Raw genomic sequence first — 17,981 nt, 5'->3', positions numbered from 1 at the left:
CATATAAACCGATGCATTACTTATAAAAAAAATTAATATTTATTTATTATATTATATTATTAAAGTAGGATGAATAAAATACAGTATGTACTGTAAAGATGAATTTGCAAATATTTTGTAAGTCAATTTTAAAATATTTTTCTTTTAAAAAAGATTTAAAATTTTAAAAAATTTGTATAATTTCTTTAGTATTTTTAATATCTTATTCACTTTAAATTTAATTCCGACCAAAAACCGATTTGTATTTAAAATAAAAAAAAATTAGATTCACTCAATGTAATATAATATAGAATAGTGAACATTTTTCTCAATGGCTTGTCTCTTATTTAAGAGTAGATAAACAGTAGATACAGAGACTGAGAAAAGAAGAAGAAGAAAGAATGATGGCAGCCAGATGCTCTGTTCCGTCCGAAGAGGCTCAGATCTTTCAGACCTTCACCGGCCTTCAACACCTCGCCGAAACGCGTCGTTTCAAGGTAACCCAAACCAAACCCAATATTATTTGAAAACACAAATTACACAATTTTTTGCATTCTACAAATTTACAACATACAAAGTTGTTAAGAAAAAAAAAAAAGCATTTGACTGTGTATTGGGTGAAGCCAAGCTTAGTTTATAAAGCTATTAGGACTATGATTAGATGTTCTAGGCATTATGAATTCCACTTTGCTTGATTATTGTTTTCAAATCAAGCAGTGTTGTCTAAAACTGTGTCCAATTTCTTGGAAATGAAAGCTTTACTCTTTTTTGAAATGATTTAGGCTTTCTCCCTACTGATTTTTCCCATAGGGGCTCTTAACAACATTAAAATCCTCAATTAGAAGCCATGATCTGTCCCCTAGGAAGCACGGACATGGATATGGGTACAGGTATGACACAACGACATGGTATTTTTTGAAAAAATAGGACATGGTTATGGTGGGGCACGTTTATTAAATATATTTTTATTTATATTTTTTATATATTTTTAAGCATTTGTTTGTCATATAATGTTTAATATATATCGTTTTAAGAAAAATAATGGATAATAAAGTGAGTTCATGACTATAAAAGGATTTTTACTTGTTTAGAAATTAGAATACAAACTAGTACTAGGGATTAAGGGGGAGGGGAAGGGTTTGAGTAGTGAATAGGGGATTTCTAACCATTTCAAAAACCAAAAAAAAAAAAAAAAGAAAGAAAAAAGAATACAAACCTAGAATAAGAATATTTATTCATTTTCAAATGCACTATTACTGTTTGAGCATGAATGCTCTCTTTGTTTTGTGAAAGACGAAAGGGAATTCGATTCCTCTTGTTCCCATGTCCCGCAATTTTTATTTTTTAAAGGACATGGTTGGGACACACATGCAAAAGTTTCCCAGGCGTGCCCCATGTCCAACATAGGTATGGCACCCTAAATGAAGTGTCTGTGCTTCATAGTCTATCCCCAACCAGGTTTTGATATGCTCCATATCCTTCTAGATAGTTCTTCTTACCAAATCATGATTACTAGCCTAAACAAATGTGCCAAACCACCATTTGCAAGCCTAAACATAAACCTCTCAATGCAATAGTTTATCATTTTGATAGATGACCTTGACCCGTACCAAGTGAGTGCTCCAACACAACCAGATCCTATCCAAATCATCCAAGCCATAGCAGAAATGGAAAATTCAACCAGGAATAATAGCATTCTTTGAGGACTTTGAAAGGATAGTAGCTAACTTAAAACTTTTTTTCTTTAAAACACTATCGGATTGGATGTCTATCATAGGAAGTCATTCTATTTTTTTGGTTTATGATTTGATTGATGCTTGTAATTTGTGTATTTGATTTTTTTGGTCCCTTGCTGTATACTTCCTGCATACTTGGGTGGCTCCTTTTTTGGACTTTGAATAAAATTTTCATTACTTATCCCCCCCCCCCACCCCCCCAAAAAAAAAAAAAACGATAGCTTTCTTTATTTTGAGGGTTTTAACTAGTTTTACCTTTGTTTCTAAAAGTCTAAAGACAAACTCCTACCAACAGTACATTTCACCTCCTTTTCTGCTTCACAGGTCATTTAGAACCCTGATGTTCCATACCAGTGCACTCATTTCAACAATGGGTCTAGAGCAAGAGGTAGTTCTCTTACTGAAGCCCCTTTTAGTGCCGTCATTAGTAACCACTTGCTTCTGATGTGAACTAGAAAATAAATTTAGTGTATTCAGTTTGAGATGGCCAATCTTCTAAAGGTGAGAGAAAGTTAGACCTTTTTTGGGTTTAATTCTGCTTGATTTTATTATTCATCTTACCTCTTAAATACAAGAGGAGTTACAAGCTGATGATAACAATTACATTTGAAAACAAGCTGATAATACCTATCACTATTCCTAAAGACGAGCACATAGATAACTTAGCCAAAATTCAAATAATTCAATTAACACAACTCAAATAACAATTTATCCAACACATGATCCCGGGTCATAAGAGCTTTCCCTACAATCACAACCAATCTTGCTACTTCTTAGAGCAACATCCACATAATCCTGCAAAGTTACAATTGATAATCCTTCCCTCCTTTCCTGGGGAACTGACTTCTTTTGAGAATTGTCAGAGTTACTATTCTTAGCTATTCCTCCTCCAATGATCATCCATGTTGGTACGTACACATAAACAAGCATATTTGTATGTGTGTATATTTAGGATTGTGTATTGTGATATATTCATATGTATGTGACTATGTGTTCATGTTAAATATACAAATATAAGATGCTTTTAGCATTTTGGTAATATGTGTGCAGGCATGGTTCTTAGATCAATTTGGAGTACTTCACGATGGCAAAAAACCTTATCCTGGTGCAATTTTAACTTGTATGTTTTCATCTCTCTCTCTTTATTTTTGTTTGATAGTTGGGGGTGGGGGGATTTGAACCTTAGATGTCTTTGTTGGAAAACCATGAGATGCTAATCAGTTGATCTATGAGGCTCTTGGCAATGTTTTCATCTCCTCTATTTGGATTTGGGTCTGCTGTTTGTAGTTGAGACCATAATTGTTTCTGATGTGATATAGTTTATGTTTGTTTTGTCTGATAGTAGAAAAGTTAGCAATGACTGGAAGCAAGATGGTGATTATAAGTAACTCCTCAAGACGTGCATCAACCACTATGGAAAAGATGAAGAGCCTTGGTTTTGATCCCTCTCTCTTTGTAGGAGCCATTACCAGTGGAGAATTAACACATCAATACTTGCAAAGGTTAACCACCATATCTTCTATGACTAGTGGCCCTAATCACTGATGCTTTCGAGTTTCATTCCATTTTCTTTGCTGTTTTCATGATGAACTGATCAGTCCAATCAACTCTTTGCTGTTGCTCAAGTAATATGGATAAACTCCATTTAACTTGTATCCTTTTTTGAGCTCAACAATATGTTATACTTAGTTCCTATTAAGATTGTGATGTTTGGTATCCGGACACATGGCAAAGAAGGGGATGATATGCATCTGTAACATTTGTAGAAACTTATTTATGTTATGATTTGGCTTGATTTTTGTTTCATCCATAGTTTATAAATATTTGCAAACATTCATGTAATTATGTTTTTCAAATATATTGTACAGGTTTTGTTATTTCTTCATTTTTCCATTAGCATTTATATTAACTAGAGGCTTCAGGCATGAATAGTTTATATGTGGTTATGATGCTTTCTTTAATAAGGTTAAACATGATACCTATATTAAATTGTGTCTATTTCGAGCTGTCAAAGGTGAGCCAGGTGCTTGCATAGACACTTAAGTGATGCAAGGAGTCATTAGAGCCTTACAACATTTTTAAAATCTATGCAGCTTTGTTGGACAAATAACATTCTTTGTAAATGAATGAGTTTCCCTCAGCTAGTTGTTGTTGATGACTGGAGATAAATAATTGATCTGGTGAATATAAGATTTCTTAGTCTACATGGGACAGAATTGAATTGAATTTGTTTGTATTAGATCATGTGCAACTCTAATTTGAGTAACTGCAGTATGTCTATTTTTCTCGGCCTCAATCCTTTATTTTCTTGCAATATCTTCAACTTAAATCAAAACGCTTCTTGTTCGTGCATTTGATGGTCTTCTATGTACATGATTGTATCTTCTTGGTCTACTTGTTTACTTATCCACATTATGTTGTATTATGCCTTTTTGTAAGTAATGTATACTGGAGTTATTATGGCTTATTGTTTCATGGAATTTTCTTTAAATAGGAGAGATGATTCTTGGTTTGCTTCTCTTGGAAGATCTTGCATCCATATGACATGGAGTGACCGGGGTGCTATATCTCTTGAGGTATGCTCTATGCGCAGTTGTTTATATCCATATGTTTTTTTGTTCCTTTGCTTTTATTGGAACCCTTCTTCTCTTTCCATCCTTTTGATTTATGTTATTAACATGACCGACACGCTATCAAAACTCACTATTCTTGAATCACTGGTTTTGTTGAGTAAACTCTTTGCAGAGAGGCAGTTTGTTGAGAACGATCTATGATTTATAAGGTTATAAATCTTTTACTACTCACATAAAAGAAATCTATGGTCTCTTGGAACTGGGTATTACTAGATTCCTGTTTAAAAGTCTGAATAAAGCAGGCTGATTACTCAAGATGATCTCTTTTCTCTCATTCTCAGGCAGTGTCCAACTAAACTTAGGCATTAAGTAGAAGGTTATGGAATTGGTAAAACTCATCATAAAATCTTATTGTCACCTATTCTCTTCTTACTTTTGTCATTTCACTGAGCCACGTTTTTTTATGAGGTTCATTTGGGTGATAAACAAAACCTGGGAAAGAGATTTGCATGAAGAATCACTGTGCTTAGCAATCATACTAATTATTCATGAGAATTTCTCTTGAAGTTTGCTGAGGAACATTTGATAAAATGATCTGGCATCCGAACTCTTGTTGTAGGGCCTAGACTTACAAGTTGTAGAGGATGTTGGAGAAGCTGAATTTGTTTTGGTGCATGGCACTGAAGCCATGGGGACTCCTTCTGGTACTGCAATTCCCACGAAACTTGAGGGCCTTGAGAAAACATTGGAGCATTGTGCTGCTAAAAGAATTCCAATGGTGGTGGCTAATCCCGATTTTGTGACTGTTGAGGCGAGAGCTATGCGTGTAATGCCTGGTAAAAATGTTTAATTTAGTCTTTTGACTCTTTTGGGTACAGTATCTACAATGTAATAATTAAATACATTACAGCCACAATAACAACAGCCAAAACTTAGTCCCAAATTTTATAGGGTTGATTATGGACCCTGGACAGTTTAGTTAGGGTTGGCCACATGTATTATAGCTACAATCTTTTGTAATTAGTCGAGTAGGGCTGGAGTAGGTCTTAGATTTAAATCTTGCAAATAGAAAAGGGGAAAGTTCTACATCTTAGGTCCAACTGATGGTCTCTTATTTTATTGCGGTGGATGCCTCATTTAGAGTTGCATACTAATTCTTTTGGGGGGAGTGAACTTTGGAAAGAATACAACAGAAGTGTTGAGTTGAAGCATTAATAAAAGCAAGTGTAGCCCACATTATACTCCAAGCGTACTAACCATTACCTTTTCATTGAAACCTTTTGAATTACATTGCTTAATGCCTTAAAATAATTGATTTAGTTTCTTTTACGGAGTCATAATCAGGATAATTTTTATTGAAGCTTTCTTGTGTAAATTGTCCACAAGGATCATTCTTCAGTTTCTTGAACGCCCTTATTGCTCATTTATATAACTGTTCTCACCTCTAATGCATTGGCCAATTTCATCAAAATGACAAACTAATTCCTTTCAATTTACTCATTACCCACTTAAATTCTTCTTCCCAGATTTGAGCTTGCCTGTTGATCAAGCATTTCACAAGTACTGCTAGCCACAATCTCCAACAAAAGGAGCAATCAAGATATAGATTCTCTCTACATTCAGTATTTATTTCTGCAAAACAAGCATAACATATCTCCAGAGTAACCCCATTAGGCTAATCTGTCCCTTGTTAGTAACCTGTTCTTAACAGTGAAGCAGCTTTTAAAAGCAAACTTTGGAATAGCTTTTGGAAATCAAACAATGTTCCACTGGTCAACAAGAAGTAGCTTTTGCCTAATAGTTTCCCAGGTTTCTGCAGTTGTGTTCCTATCTTATATGCAGCCTAGAAACACAATCTTCATTAATGAACTGACTGTGTGTAGCTGACTTTTTTTTTCCCAACTAGCTCAACTGATCTAACTTGTGGCTGTACCCAGGTTTTTTTTTTTGATTGGTAAGTTATGCATGCAACCAAACCCAGTTTTTCATTTTATATGGCACCAGCTACATTTGCATTCAAGCCGCCTCCAGCATCATATGTGACCCTATGACTATATATTAGGCACAAAGGCCCAGATGCGAGTTAACCAGCCAGTGGAAAATGGTCTTACCTTTACCTACACAATGCTTCAATAAAGGTCTGATGATAGGCATCAGGCCATACTTTTCCTCCATCACACTTTCTGTTGGAACCATAGCCCCCCAAAACTCTTTGAAGCATTTTGTTCGCAAATGGAGTTTCTTTGAAGCATTCACGGCCTGCTTTGGTCTGCACTAGCTGATTTGGACTTTTATAAAATCTATGTTCAGTGAACTTTAATGTCTCTCGACAACTTATAGTGCTTATTGCTCTTAGTGCTTCTTAGAATTCCATATTTAGTCCAGCAGTTTAGCTCTTTGTGAAATTTATTTAGTTGCATCAGAATCAAGTCTTTTGTAAATTTTTTGAATTACTATTAAAGGTTGACTTGGGTCACACCTATCAAAAAAAAAAAAAAAAGGTTGATTTAGGTCACACGGTCTATTACTACTAAATTCTACTCAGTTGAACCAAATATTGAATTTCTATGATATTTTTGTCTTCCTTTTTGGTAAATCAATTTTTTTGTAATTTATTTGTCTTATAGCTTTCAGATCTATTGGGTTTACCGTTTGGTGATTTAATATTAATAGGTACACTGGCGGCCAAATATGAAAAGCTTGGTGGTGAAGTGAAATGGATGGGGAAGCCTGATAAGGTGATCTCATCACATATTTTCTTTGTCATCATCATTTACCAATAAAAAGAAAGCATCATGTACTTTATCACGTTGTGTGCTCATATGCACCCAGACAGTGACACCCTTGTTCTAGGTAGCATGCAAGTATAAACAGGTGCTGTTGATAACTGAGCTTGCAATGTGTAGTTCCTTGTCTCATCCTTTGCTTATGATATAATCTATACAATATAAATAAAATGAAGTTTTTGACTTATTGGTTGACTCTTTCTTCTGTTGCCAAATAAGCTTTTAATTTATCTTGTTTAATTTCAATTTTTGTTACATGTTCGTTAAAACCAATTAGAACTCTTTTATTTGAATAAAACAACTAAACACTAAACAAATTTTGATTAAATTGCGTTAGGTCTTTTTGAAACTTTTTAAAAATTAGTAAAGTTGCATATTTTCTACAAATTTTCTTGATTTGGATTTTTATTTATTGATATATCTCTAAATATGTATTTTTAATATATTGTGTATGTGTATATGTTAATTTGATTTTTTTTCCATGTCTAAATTAGATGAGCTCACTACGATTCAAGAGGTCCCTTGGTTTATGTTTTTTTTTGCAGACGATATAGTTTTAGTGAATGAAATTAGTAGTGGAGTTAATGCCAAGTTGGAAATTTGGAGAGACACTCTAGAATCTAAAGGCTTTCAATTAGTAGGAATAAAACAGAGTACATGGAATGTAAGTGTAGTAAAAGTAATGGATGGTAAAACTTGATGGCCCAGAGATACTAAAGAGTGAGAGCTTTTGATATCTTGGATAAGTAATTCATAGAGGTGGAGAGATTGAAGAGGATGTGAATCATAACATAAGAGCTTAAAGGGAAAATTTTATAAGATTGCTATATGACTAGTTATGCTCTATGGTACTAAATGATGGGTTGTTAAGAAACAACATATTCATAAAATGAGTGTAGCTGAAATGAGAATGATAAGATGGATAAATGAATGTACACAAGATTTGAAATGAGGAAATCCGCTTAAAGATAGAGGTAGCTCCTATCGATGAAAAGATGAGAGGGTCGCTTGAGATAGTTTGGTCATGTTCAAATGAGAGCGATTAATGCACTAGTAAAAAAGAGTGAGTAATCCAAGTTGAGGGAATTGAAAAAGGTAGAGGATGACCCAAAATAACATTAGTAAAAGTAATTAAAAAGGACTTATCAATTAAGGAAGTAACAGAAAATATGACTTTAGATAGAATATGGAGAAAAAGAATACATGTACCTGACCCTAACTAATCTCCTCAACAACTAATCCCAAAAATTTGGGATTAAGGCTTGTTGTTGTTGTTAGTTAAAACAATTAAAAGTCACTATTTAATTATAATAAAACAACCCAACACTAAACAAATTCTAATTAAATTACATTTACTCTTATCTAAACAAATTTTAATTTAATTACATTGCATATTTTCACAAATTCTCTGATTTGGCATCTTATTGATTGATATATTATTGATTGATATATATATATATATATAGATTTATATACATATGATTCATAATTATTTTCAATAAAATTTTCTGTGCATGCATGGTTTAGCAACTAGTTTAATGTGTTAGCATTACATACTCTTTAAATAACTAAGCAAGAAATTTTCAAAATTTCAAGTTAGATCATATTGTTCATAGATATTTTTTTTTTAACGAAATTTATAATTATTTTGACACATATAAGTTGATTTATGAATTACAACTATTATAACAAACAATCAGCTATGTGTCTCATAATATAAAAGGTCAATGGAACAGTTTTTACTTTCTACTATCCGCCTATATCTGAAGAAATTTTCACACACTTTGCCAAATCATCTTTTGAAACTTCTCATCAAAACACTGGTTGAAAATCATATCCATATAAGCATTCTTACACAGCACATATCAAATAATTCTTCGAAACTTGTTATGGCCCTAAACTCATCACTATGGTACGGTGTCAGCCACATGGTGAGCACTATGGTGCACCCAGGATCATGAAGTATTCTCTTATCAATAAGCTATTCTTATATATATATATATATATATATATATATGTACATACATACATACATACATATATATATATATATATATATATGAATCTTGTTCTGGTATTTCTATTTCTTCTAATAATCCTACATGCTTTATCAATTATTTGGTTGTGATATGTATAGATGTTTGATCTTCAAGCTGAGAAACTGTCACTCTGAAAGATGGGACATGATCTCTCTATCTTTCTCTTGACTATAGTGTTTGTGATACAACCCTTGTTCGCTTCATTGTATTTATTTCAACTAGATATACATCCTTCCTGTATGCTTCCCAGAGTCTAGTTTTATACCATTTGACAACTGTTTCAGATAATCTACGAAGCAGCTATGGCCATGGCTGATGTGGATGTTTCTGATTCTATTGCTGTGGGTGACTCTCTCCATCATGACATCAAGGGTGCAAATGCTGCTGGAATCCAGTCAGCTTTTATCACTGGTGGGATCCATGCAAACGAACTTGGACTTGTTGGTTTTGGAGAAGCTGCAGACGTATCTTCTGTGCAAGCTCTTGCATCCAAATATGATGCATATCCTTCATATGTGTTACCTGCATTTACATGGTAGAAGCTGATCTTGGTAAGCACTCTAAGTTCATATAGCATTATAGCTTACAGGCAAATTATTTTTTCTTGTCAATAGTCTCATAACCTTTATTTGCTTAAACCCCTCAACTTGTTTGATGATATGGTTACATGTCTTTTTTTGATAAAATAGGGCTACATATGTCAGTTGTACTCATTAGTTCAAGTGGTTAACTTGAAATTATTTAATTGATAATTTTTGGGTAAATTACATATTTGGTCCTTATCCTTTACATTATATTTCAATTTAGTCCCTAACTTTTCAATTGTGTCAATTTGGTCCCTAACTTTTCAATGCCGTGTCAATTTAGTCCCTGCCGTTATCTCTTGGATGGAAAAGTTTGATGTGTCAAACGGTCTAAATATAGAAAAAAAAAAAAAAAAATTGCCACATCAACTGCAACTTGGACTAATGTATCATTTTTTTTTAGAGAACACAGTAAGTTTTTTTTAGAAAACCCAAATCAAATCTTTTTAGTTTGATTCAGAATTTTGCTTATTTCATTAAACAGGGACAGTCACAAACCCATATAAAACACTCTCTCTAAAATCCAAAATTCCTTCTCTTTCCTTTCATTAAACAGGGACGGTCACACACCCATGGACATGGACACACTGGGCTTTTTCCCTTGTCTGTGATTTCTTCATATGCTGTGGTCAGACTAATGAATAAAGCAGTTGATCTGTTTTATTTATCATGTTTGTTTCCTTAAAATTTATTCCATGAATATCATTGGAGAAATTCTCCTTGATGATTTGACGACAGTTCGTGTAATGTAATGAGCATTGATGCTATGGAAGAAATAGCTACAGCTCGGAGAAATGGTCTTTAATTCTCCAATCTTATAAATTTCTGTTTGATTTGATAAAGTTTATTTGATGGCAGCATTAATCTACAATTATGCAGAATCATTTTATTTAAAAGTAAAAGTTGCATCTTTACACTTGAAATTGGGATTTCACTTATTTTGGGGGAACATTCTTTGCAATCTTCCTTAACAAAATATTAATCTAAGACATGAAAAATGATTTTCATAGGATGTGACCATAAGTTTAACAATGCTTTTCATATGGCTCTAAAGGTTATGAACTAGACACACACTGATATATACACGCACTCAAACACCCAATATATATGTACGTGGGTGATTAAGATCCCAAGACTTTTATTTTCCCCTATCCTAGCTGATTGATTTGGTTTAAGTGGCCATCTTCAGGTTGTTGGCCTTCAGTTCTAGAACTCATGAATGCTAATCTCCAGATTTCTTTTTTCTATATGATTTATTGTTTAAGGAAGATAAGATAAAGAACTCGTCTTTAAATTGCAGGGCAGAGGGTTATTGGAGAACTAGTAGTTTCTAGGTTACCCCTTGATGAATCTGTGGTTTGGGATCCTCTCTTCGTCACTGCGGCAAGGTAATTTTGCAGGTTCCTACCTCATCATTAGAGAAGATGGTGCAATCATAAAAGCTGGGACCTTAAAGACACGTGAAGAAATTGTTGTTGTTGTTGTTGTTTGTTTGTTTGTTTTTTTTTTTTTTTTTTTAAATTATGCTGACATTTTATAAAATAAAATAAAATTAAAATTGTTGACATGTTAGTCCAAGTGGCAGATGATGTGGCAATTTTTTTTTTATACTGTTTGACACGTCAGACTTTCCATCCAATAGATAATGGTAAGGACTAAATTAACACGACATTGAAAGGTTAAGGACCTACTTGACACAATTGAAAGATTATAGACTAAATTAAAATCTGCTATAAAAGATAGGGACCAAATACGTAGTTTACTCATAATTTTTTAATGCAGAAGTTGAAGATGTGGAAGAAGCAACAAAAGTATCCCTGTTATTGATAGCAAGTGCTATTTATACATTCAAGTTCTACTATAGAACATTGTGATGTTTGGAGTGGGATGGGCGATGCTGAGAACATTGTATCATACTGATATGCTTCAATGTTGAAGAAGAAAACTAAACTCATATTGGAATAAGGGGTGGAATGTGGCTCCTTCGTGCATTATGTGGAATATTTGGAGGAAAAGAACGCTTGAGAGGCAAGAACTTTCTCGGATGAGAGAATAAATTCTGGTTTTGTCAATATTTTATTTTGTGGGGAAATTATTATGTACCCCGGGAATACCATAAATGCATGCTCCATTCTCTCATATGAATGGTGGGTCCCACTAATTAAATTCATGGTGGGACCCACCATTTATGTGAGAGGAGGGAGTACGCATTTATGATACTCCGAAAGTACCTAATAATTTTCCTATTTTGTGGACCCTCTAGTTTGTAAATTTTTATATTCTTTGTATTGATTTTTTTCCCCCTCATAATGGTAGGAGAGTGCGTACCCGTATGCTTAAACTATGATCCAAAATTGTAGTACAATTATTTTTAATTAATTGCAATTACTATTATTAGAAAAAAAATTGAGAAAATAATAGTATTTTTATCAAATGCTGGGGTTAATGAATTATCAAGGGAGCTTCCAAAGGAACTTGGACATCTTACTAATTTAACAACATTGTAATTTGTAAGTTTCCTCTATTCTTAATTTTGTAACTTTTTTTGTTTATTCAATTTATCTGTCATACTAAACCATAGAAAATATAGAAAACGTTTTTCCAAAAAGAAAAAAACAAACATTTTTTCACCGAACGGAATATAAATTGAATGAATTCTAAAAAATATTTTACAGCGAAACAAACAGATAGTAGTCATGAAATGAGAGAGAAATGAAAGTGGATATGCAGCCATTTACTATAAATTTTTTTTTTTAGAGAGACTTCCAATCTATTGTGTGCGCTTCTGATGATAGTTTTTTATTATCAAACAAAGACATCAAATGGTTTTTAGTATAGGCGAGGATTGAATCTCAGATCTCTTATTCAACCATCAGAGACTATTAATTCAGCTAACTAGAACTCACCTATTTACCTTCATTTTGAATTCTAAGTTATGACAGCTCAAGGGTCCAGCCATAGAGTAATTATTAGTACCCGATAATATATTGAGCCATATCTTAATGGGAAAGCCGAAACTAGGAAAGGGATGGATGAGACTGAAGGATCAGTAAATTGATGGACGCGACAAAATGTTTTTTAAAAATGAATCATCTTCTTAAAAACGTTTATTTATTTATTTTTCCTTGTTGGAAAATTAAATTGCATTGTTTGTGACCTTGATATTATGCTAGAAAACATGTGGTATGAAGTTTATTTGCGGTGATTTGATGAGTAAATGATATTAACATTTTTTGCTCATTAAAAGCGGAAAATGGTTTTTGTTGTATTGTGCTTGTCTTTCGTTGGCTACCGAATTCATTGCTTTCTGTTTATTTGCATTTTCTATCCAACTAAACACTAGAAAATAAACGTTTTCTAGAAAATATTTTTTGCTAAAACAAAATAGTATAATTGTATTAAGAGATAAGTTTTTTTTTTTTTTTTTTTTAGAGGTCAAGAGATAAGTTTTAAACGTTAGTAAAAACATAAAAAACAAAAAGAAGGAAAAAAAAAAAAAAACTGTCTACATGGCACAATAGGAGAAAGTAAAATCAAAAGTTAAGCATTTTATTTTTATACATAATTAATATATATATATATATATATATATTATGTGTAGCTACATGAACCTTTATAGCTTAGAGCATTCACATTAGTTCATACAAATTTTGTTGTCTATTTTAGTATAAGAATTTATTTTCCTATTTTATAGACTCGTTTTAAAAAAAAAATTTCACATCAGATTATCTATTTTACATTATATTTCATTAAAATGTAATTTTTTCTTAATTTTTATAATTTTTTTTTATTTACATACAATAATTATCATTCACTCTCTTTTTTCATCATTATGATATCGAAAGAAAGAATAAAAAAGCTAAATACAAAATTAATAGAACCTGTATAAATTTACACAATTATTATAACAACTATATATTTTCAAAGGGGGAAAAAGGTTTTAAAGTGAATTATTATTTGATCGGCTAAAATGTGTTCTTCTTCTATTATGAATAGGGATCAGGGATACCGGTGCTCTAACAAATGTATAATAATAAACTATTCAATTCCGCTTCTTTTATTGTTATGAGTATAACTATTGAATTAAGGTCCGTTTAATAATGTTGTTCTAGCAACATTATTTAAATATGGTAAAAATACGTGTTAGTGAAAAAATATTGTGAAAATAAGTGTGGTGTTATTTAAGCAACAAAAACTGTTGTTTAAATAAAACAACCAAAACACCCCGTAATGTTTTGTTTAGTGCAGTGCTCTGCTCTGTCCAAGTGTCCATTGACTTGTTTATCAAAAAAAAAAGAAAGTGTCCATTGACTTGAATTGACCTAGAGTGAAGTGGTAGAGCTGGTTGGTAGAAATGGATGAGAAAAGTTTAGTCGCTGTTGTGATAACGTGGTGATTGTGTGGTAAAGTGGGAGGTGACAAATAAGCGTATATATTCCAATCCACGCCGTTGGAGAGATATTCAGAGCAGAGACCTTCCTCACTCCTCGGTAATTTTTATTTATCTTTTTGATAACAAATTGTGTTTGAAAACAATGAAAAGTGAGAACCAAGGCAGTACGGAAATTCTTATTTTCACGCTATGTTTTTTTTTTTTTTTTTTAATTTATGAAATTACATGATAGAGTCGAAATCGTACGTTGCTTATCTAGAAGTCCTTTGTTTGTTTGTTTTGTTTTGTTTTGTTTTGTTTTTTTCCTAAATTCGTGGGGTTTTATTTTCATAGACCAAGACTGTGATTTTTTTGCGGGTATATGTTTCTAAGTTGATGGATTGAGATTTCATTTGCTTTCAATCGAAGTTAATGTGTTGTTGAAATAAAAGAAACAAGGGTTGCGTTTCGCATTGCCGAAAAAGGACAGTTTTTTTTTTTTTTTAATTTTTAATTTTCCTTATTTTTGTTACGTCTCATTGCATTTTTTGGTATTATTTATCAGTTTCACTCTACTATTCCAGTTAACTTTTAGTTTTATTTACAATTTTTCAGCAAAAAATTTTTAGTTTCATATAACTAAGTTGTTTCCAAAGGGACTCCTATTGTAGAGAGTAGCTGAAGAGAGAATACAAGAGAATTACGTTGTTTGGCCCGCTGGACTACAAGGCTAGCATTTTGTCTAGTTACAATGACTCTATTAGGGTATAGGAGCTATAATGCCTCTTGACCTGAGGCTCCAACTCCATTTAATATTCTTTTATTGTACTCGAATTTTGACAAATTTACCATTAAATTACATTTTCTTTTTATATCTTTCATGCTTGCAAAATTTTTAGAAGATTAAAAATCAATAACTATGTAATCAATCAAATGTTTAAATTTCAAGTTTTTGTAATTTAAAATTATGCATAAAAAAATAAGCTTATGAATCAAATAGTAAATAACATTCGATTGTCATGGAATTTGACATGTATGTTAAAAACATGAAAAACATGCAATCCAACGGTTAGATTTTTAAAATATATAGTCATTTTAAGTTTTTTAGTGGGAGCGTTTTAGGCTATAACCAAGTTTGTAGCTAAACTTTGTCCATAAACTAATATATTCAACATGTGTTTGACCCGTGCTACTGCAATTGTGTATATCTATATGATGCTTATATTGACTCCTATGATTTTATTGTGTCTAGGCTCTCCTCTCACTTTTTACATCTTTCCATTTCACTTTGTTCACTTAGCCATGTCTTCATATGAGGAACTCTTTTCTAAAATCAATCCTGACGAAACCTCAGCCATTGAGAACATTACCGATGCCTATGTCACCTTGCTTAGTCATGTGTCTAAAGTCAAGCACTCTATCCCCAAATGTAGCGGCAATAACAATGGAGCTAGCAGCAGTAGTGACAGCAGCAATTTCAACAACAGAAACAGTCATGCCCCGAACAATGACTATGCTTTTACGTGCAATGAACCTGAAAAGTTACAAGATCTCAATCAAATCAGAGACGATTTCCGCCATCTCCAACAACTTGTTAAAAAACCAATCAAGAACTTTGAACACGACGTCAATGACATCATCAATAAACTTGAGCAAACTACTAGTGGTTCCTTCACAACCAAACAAGTTCGAGCCATGCTTAGCGCACTGGAGAATCATGTCATGAAGTTGAGGTTCCACATTCCATCATTGCCAAGCGACATGGCTTCTACAAGTTCTGATGTTCGTCGATATACATGGAAGAAACAGTCCAATAGTGTGGTTGATGAAAAATTGCCTATCTTACACATGAATCGTAAGTTTCTACGTAGCTCAGTTTTCACTGAATTGCAGGAAGCTTTTGAAGAGCTTAATACTAAGTTGAAGCACTGCTTGTTGTGCTTTGCTGTGGTTCCGGAGAATGAGGTTGTAAAGAGGAGGCTTTTGATAGATTGGTGGGTCGGAGAGCGTTTAGTGGATTCTCCTGCTACTGAAGAAGTTGCTGATGAGATTCTTATGGAACTTATGGCGAAGGGCTTTATTGAGCCTGTTAAGCAAAGGCCCAAACTGGTTGCAGACAGGTTTAAGATGCAGCCTCGAGTGCGCTGTGTGGTTATTATGCTTGCCCAGGATGCTGGGTTATTTGATTATGATTTTAATGGGAATCCAACCGCAAATTCTTCTCTATGTAGCAGTTTATTTTTATTGAAGGCTGAAGATGGATCTTCGGAGCAGATATTATCAAGTAGTCGTAACTTTGATCCAGAAAAGCTGCAAACTCTATTCAATTTTAATGAGCCTTTTCCTGATTGGAGACTTGAGTCATTACTAAAGGAGAATAATTACAACATTGTGGACTGGTTTTCAAAGATGAAAAATGTCAATGTTCTTTATTTGGGAAGGTGGCAAAGCTCAGGCGAGCATCACATTGAAGTAGAAAGCATTGACTTCTTAAAAGGGTTGATGAATATGAAATATTTGAGGCTTTTAAGCCTACAAGGAATATCTAGAATTAATGAGCTTCCCAAATCTGTATGCAAGCTAACAAATTTGAGGATCTTAGATCTCAAAGCTTGTCACAATCTGGAGGAACTTCCAGATGGGATAGACTTGCTCAAGCAGCTGACACGCTTGGATATTTCAGAATGTTACTTACTAGATGGCATACCCAAGGGGCTAGCGCATCTCTCAAAACTTGAAGTCCTTAAGGGGTTTCTAATTGGTAATTTGAAAAGTGGAGGAAGATCATGTACTCTTGAAGATTTGATAGGATTGGAGAGGCTGAGCAATTTGAGCATCAATACAAGCAGCAGGGATTTCCCCACAGAAGAAGAGCTACGCACTCTAAGCAAGTTGGAGGCGCTTCGGAAGCTAGGAATAGCATGGGGTATGAAGCAAGAAAATGCTGTGCCAAAATCAGTGGGCGCTGTGAACTCAGATAATAGAGGGCAGACAGTGGAGCAGCAAGACCAACTAGAGGACTAAACAGCATCCTCAGTCTACAGAAAACGAGAGATCCTGTGACACTGGAGCTTCCAACAAAACTGGAGAAACTCAAACTTCAGTGCTTGCCTCACAGAGCATCACCAAATTGGCTGATACCCGAAAAGCTTAAGAGCCTAAAAAAACTTTACATCAGAGGAGGAGAACTCGAAAATTTAGTTCAGATGGGAAATGCAGAGTGGACGGTTGAGATTTTACATTTGAAGTACTTAGATGAATTTAATATGGACTGGGAAGCACTGCGTAAATCATTCCCAAAATTGATTTTCTTGGAGAAATTCAAATGCCGTTGTCTTGCTTATGGCCAATGCAATGCAGATGGAGTGTGGCGGAAGCCTTGAGCAATGTCAGCAATAAATTACGAATTCAACTGTTTTTTTTTTCCTCTCTCTCTTTAAAATATTGACAATATCAAATGTTGTTTGTGTCTGGTTAGTTCTCTTTCAATTTTTTCCTACGCAATAATGTCTTATGTTCTAATGGATTTTATTGAACTGTTGTTGTTATTATTGCATAGCCTTCTTTACTCCAAGAATAAGCTATTCAGTTTGGTTGTATAAGAACTTTGAACCGTGTGACAATTAGGCCTGAGCATGGATCTGGGCTGGGTTTTCAAAAAGCCTGGCACTCAACCTAATCTTGTCAGGTGTGAAGAAAAGTTGCCAACTACTGTCCCAGATATTGGGTGAGGAGCAACACTAATTTCTACTCATTTTCATTTTGATTTTTGAGTGAGCTATAAGTGCAATTACATTAGTCGGTGCAAAAGATTATGTTTATTTTACACAAAAAACCTACTTTTTTTTATTTTACACTGTCACTTTTACAAAACACCCACATCAATTTATCTATTATACACACTTTTTTATT

At 33.4% G+C, this 17,981-nt stretch overlaps 2 protein-coding genes across 5 annotated transcripts; both read left to right on the top strand.

The window, feature by feature from the left end:
• Window positions 1–304: 304 nt before the first annotated feature.
• On the top strand, window positions 305–12,041 carry LOC126701636 (uncharacterized). Of its 4 annotated transcripts, none has more exons than XM_050399920.1 (8): window positions 305–476; window positions 2,766–2,835; window positions 3,058–3,217; window positions 4,210–4,291; window positions 4,908–5,124; window positions 6,962–7,026; window positions 9,398–9,664; window positions 11,480–12,041. In XM_050399920.1, exons 1-7 carry the CDS (start codon window positions 381–383, stop codon window positions 9,650–9,652), a joined length of 945 nt encoding a protein of 314 aa, XP_050255877.1. In that variant the 5' UTR covers window positions 305–380; the 3' UTR covers window positions 9,653–9,664; window positions 11,480–12,041. The 4 variants fall into 4 exon arrangements, with proteins under 4 accessions (XP_050255877.1, XP_050255876.1, XP_050255878.1 ...); XM_050399919.1 differs by lacking the exon at window positions 11,480–12,041 and adding an exon at window positions 10,998–11,269; XM_050399921.1 differs by lacking the exon at window positions 11,480–12,041 and adding an exon at window positions 10,254–10,568.
• Window positions 12,042–13,945: 1,904 nt separating this feature from the next.
• Window positions 13,946–17,620, top strand: LOC126702982 (disease resistance RPP13-like protein 4). The gene is made up of 2 exons (XM_050401864.1): window positions 13,946–14,187; window positions 15,370–17,620. Exon 2 carries the CDS (start codon window positions 15,372–15,374, stop codon window positions 17,091–17,093), a length of 1,722 nt encoding a protein of 573 aa, XP_050257821.1. The 5' UTR covers window positions 13,946–14,187; window positions 15,370–15,371; the 3' UTR covers window positions 17,094–17,620.
• The last annotated feature ends 361 nt before the right edge of the window (window positions 17,621–17,981 follow it).

Source organism: Quercus robur, chromosome 10, assembly GCF_932294415.1.
Source record: "Quercus robur chromosome 10, dhQueRobu3.1, whole genome shotgun sequence".
NCBI lineage: Eukaryota > Viridiplantae > Streptophyta > Magnoliopsida > Fagales > Fagaceae > Quercus > Quercus robur.
Note: the sequence above shows the minus strand (reverse complement) of the source record. Positions and strands in the feature narration are given on the sequence as shown.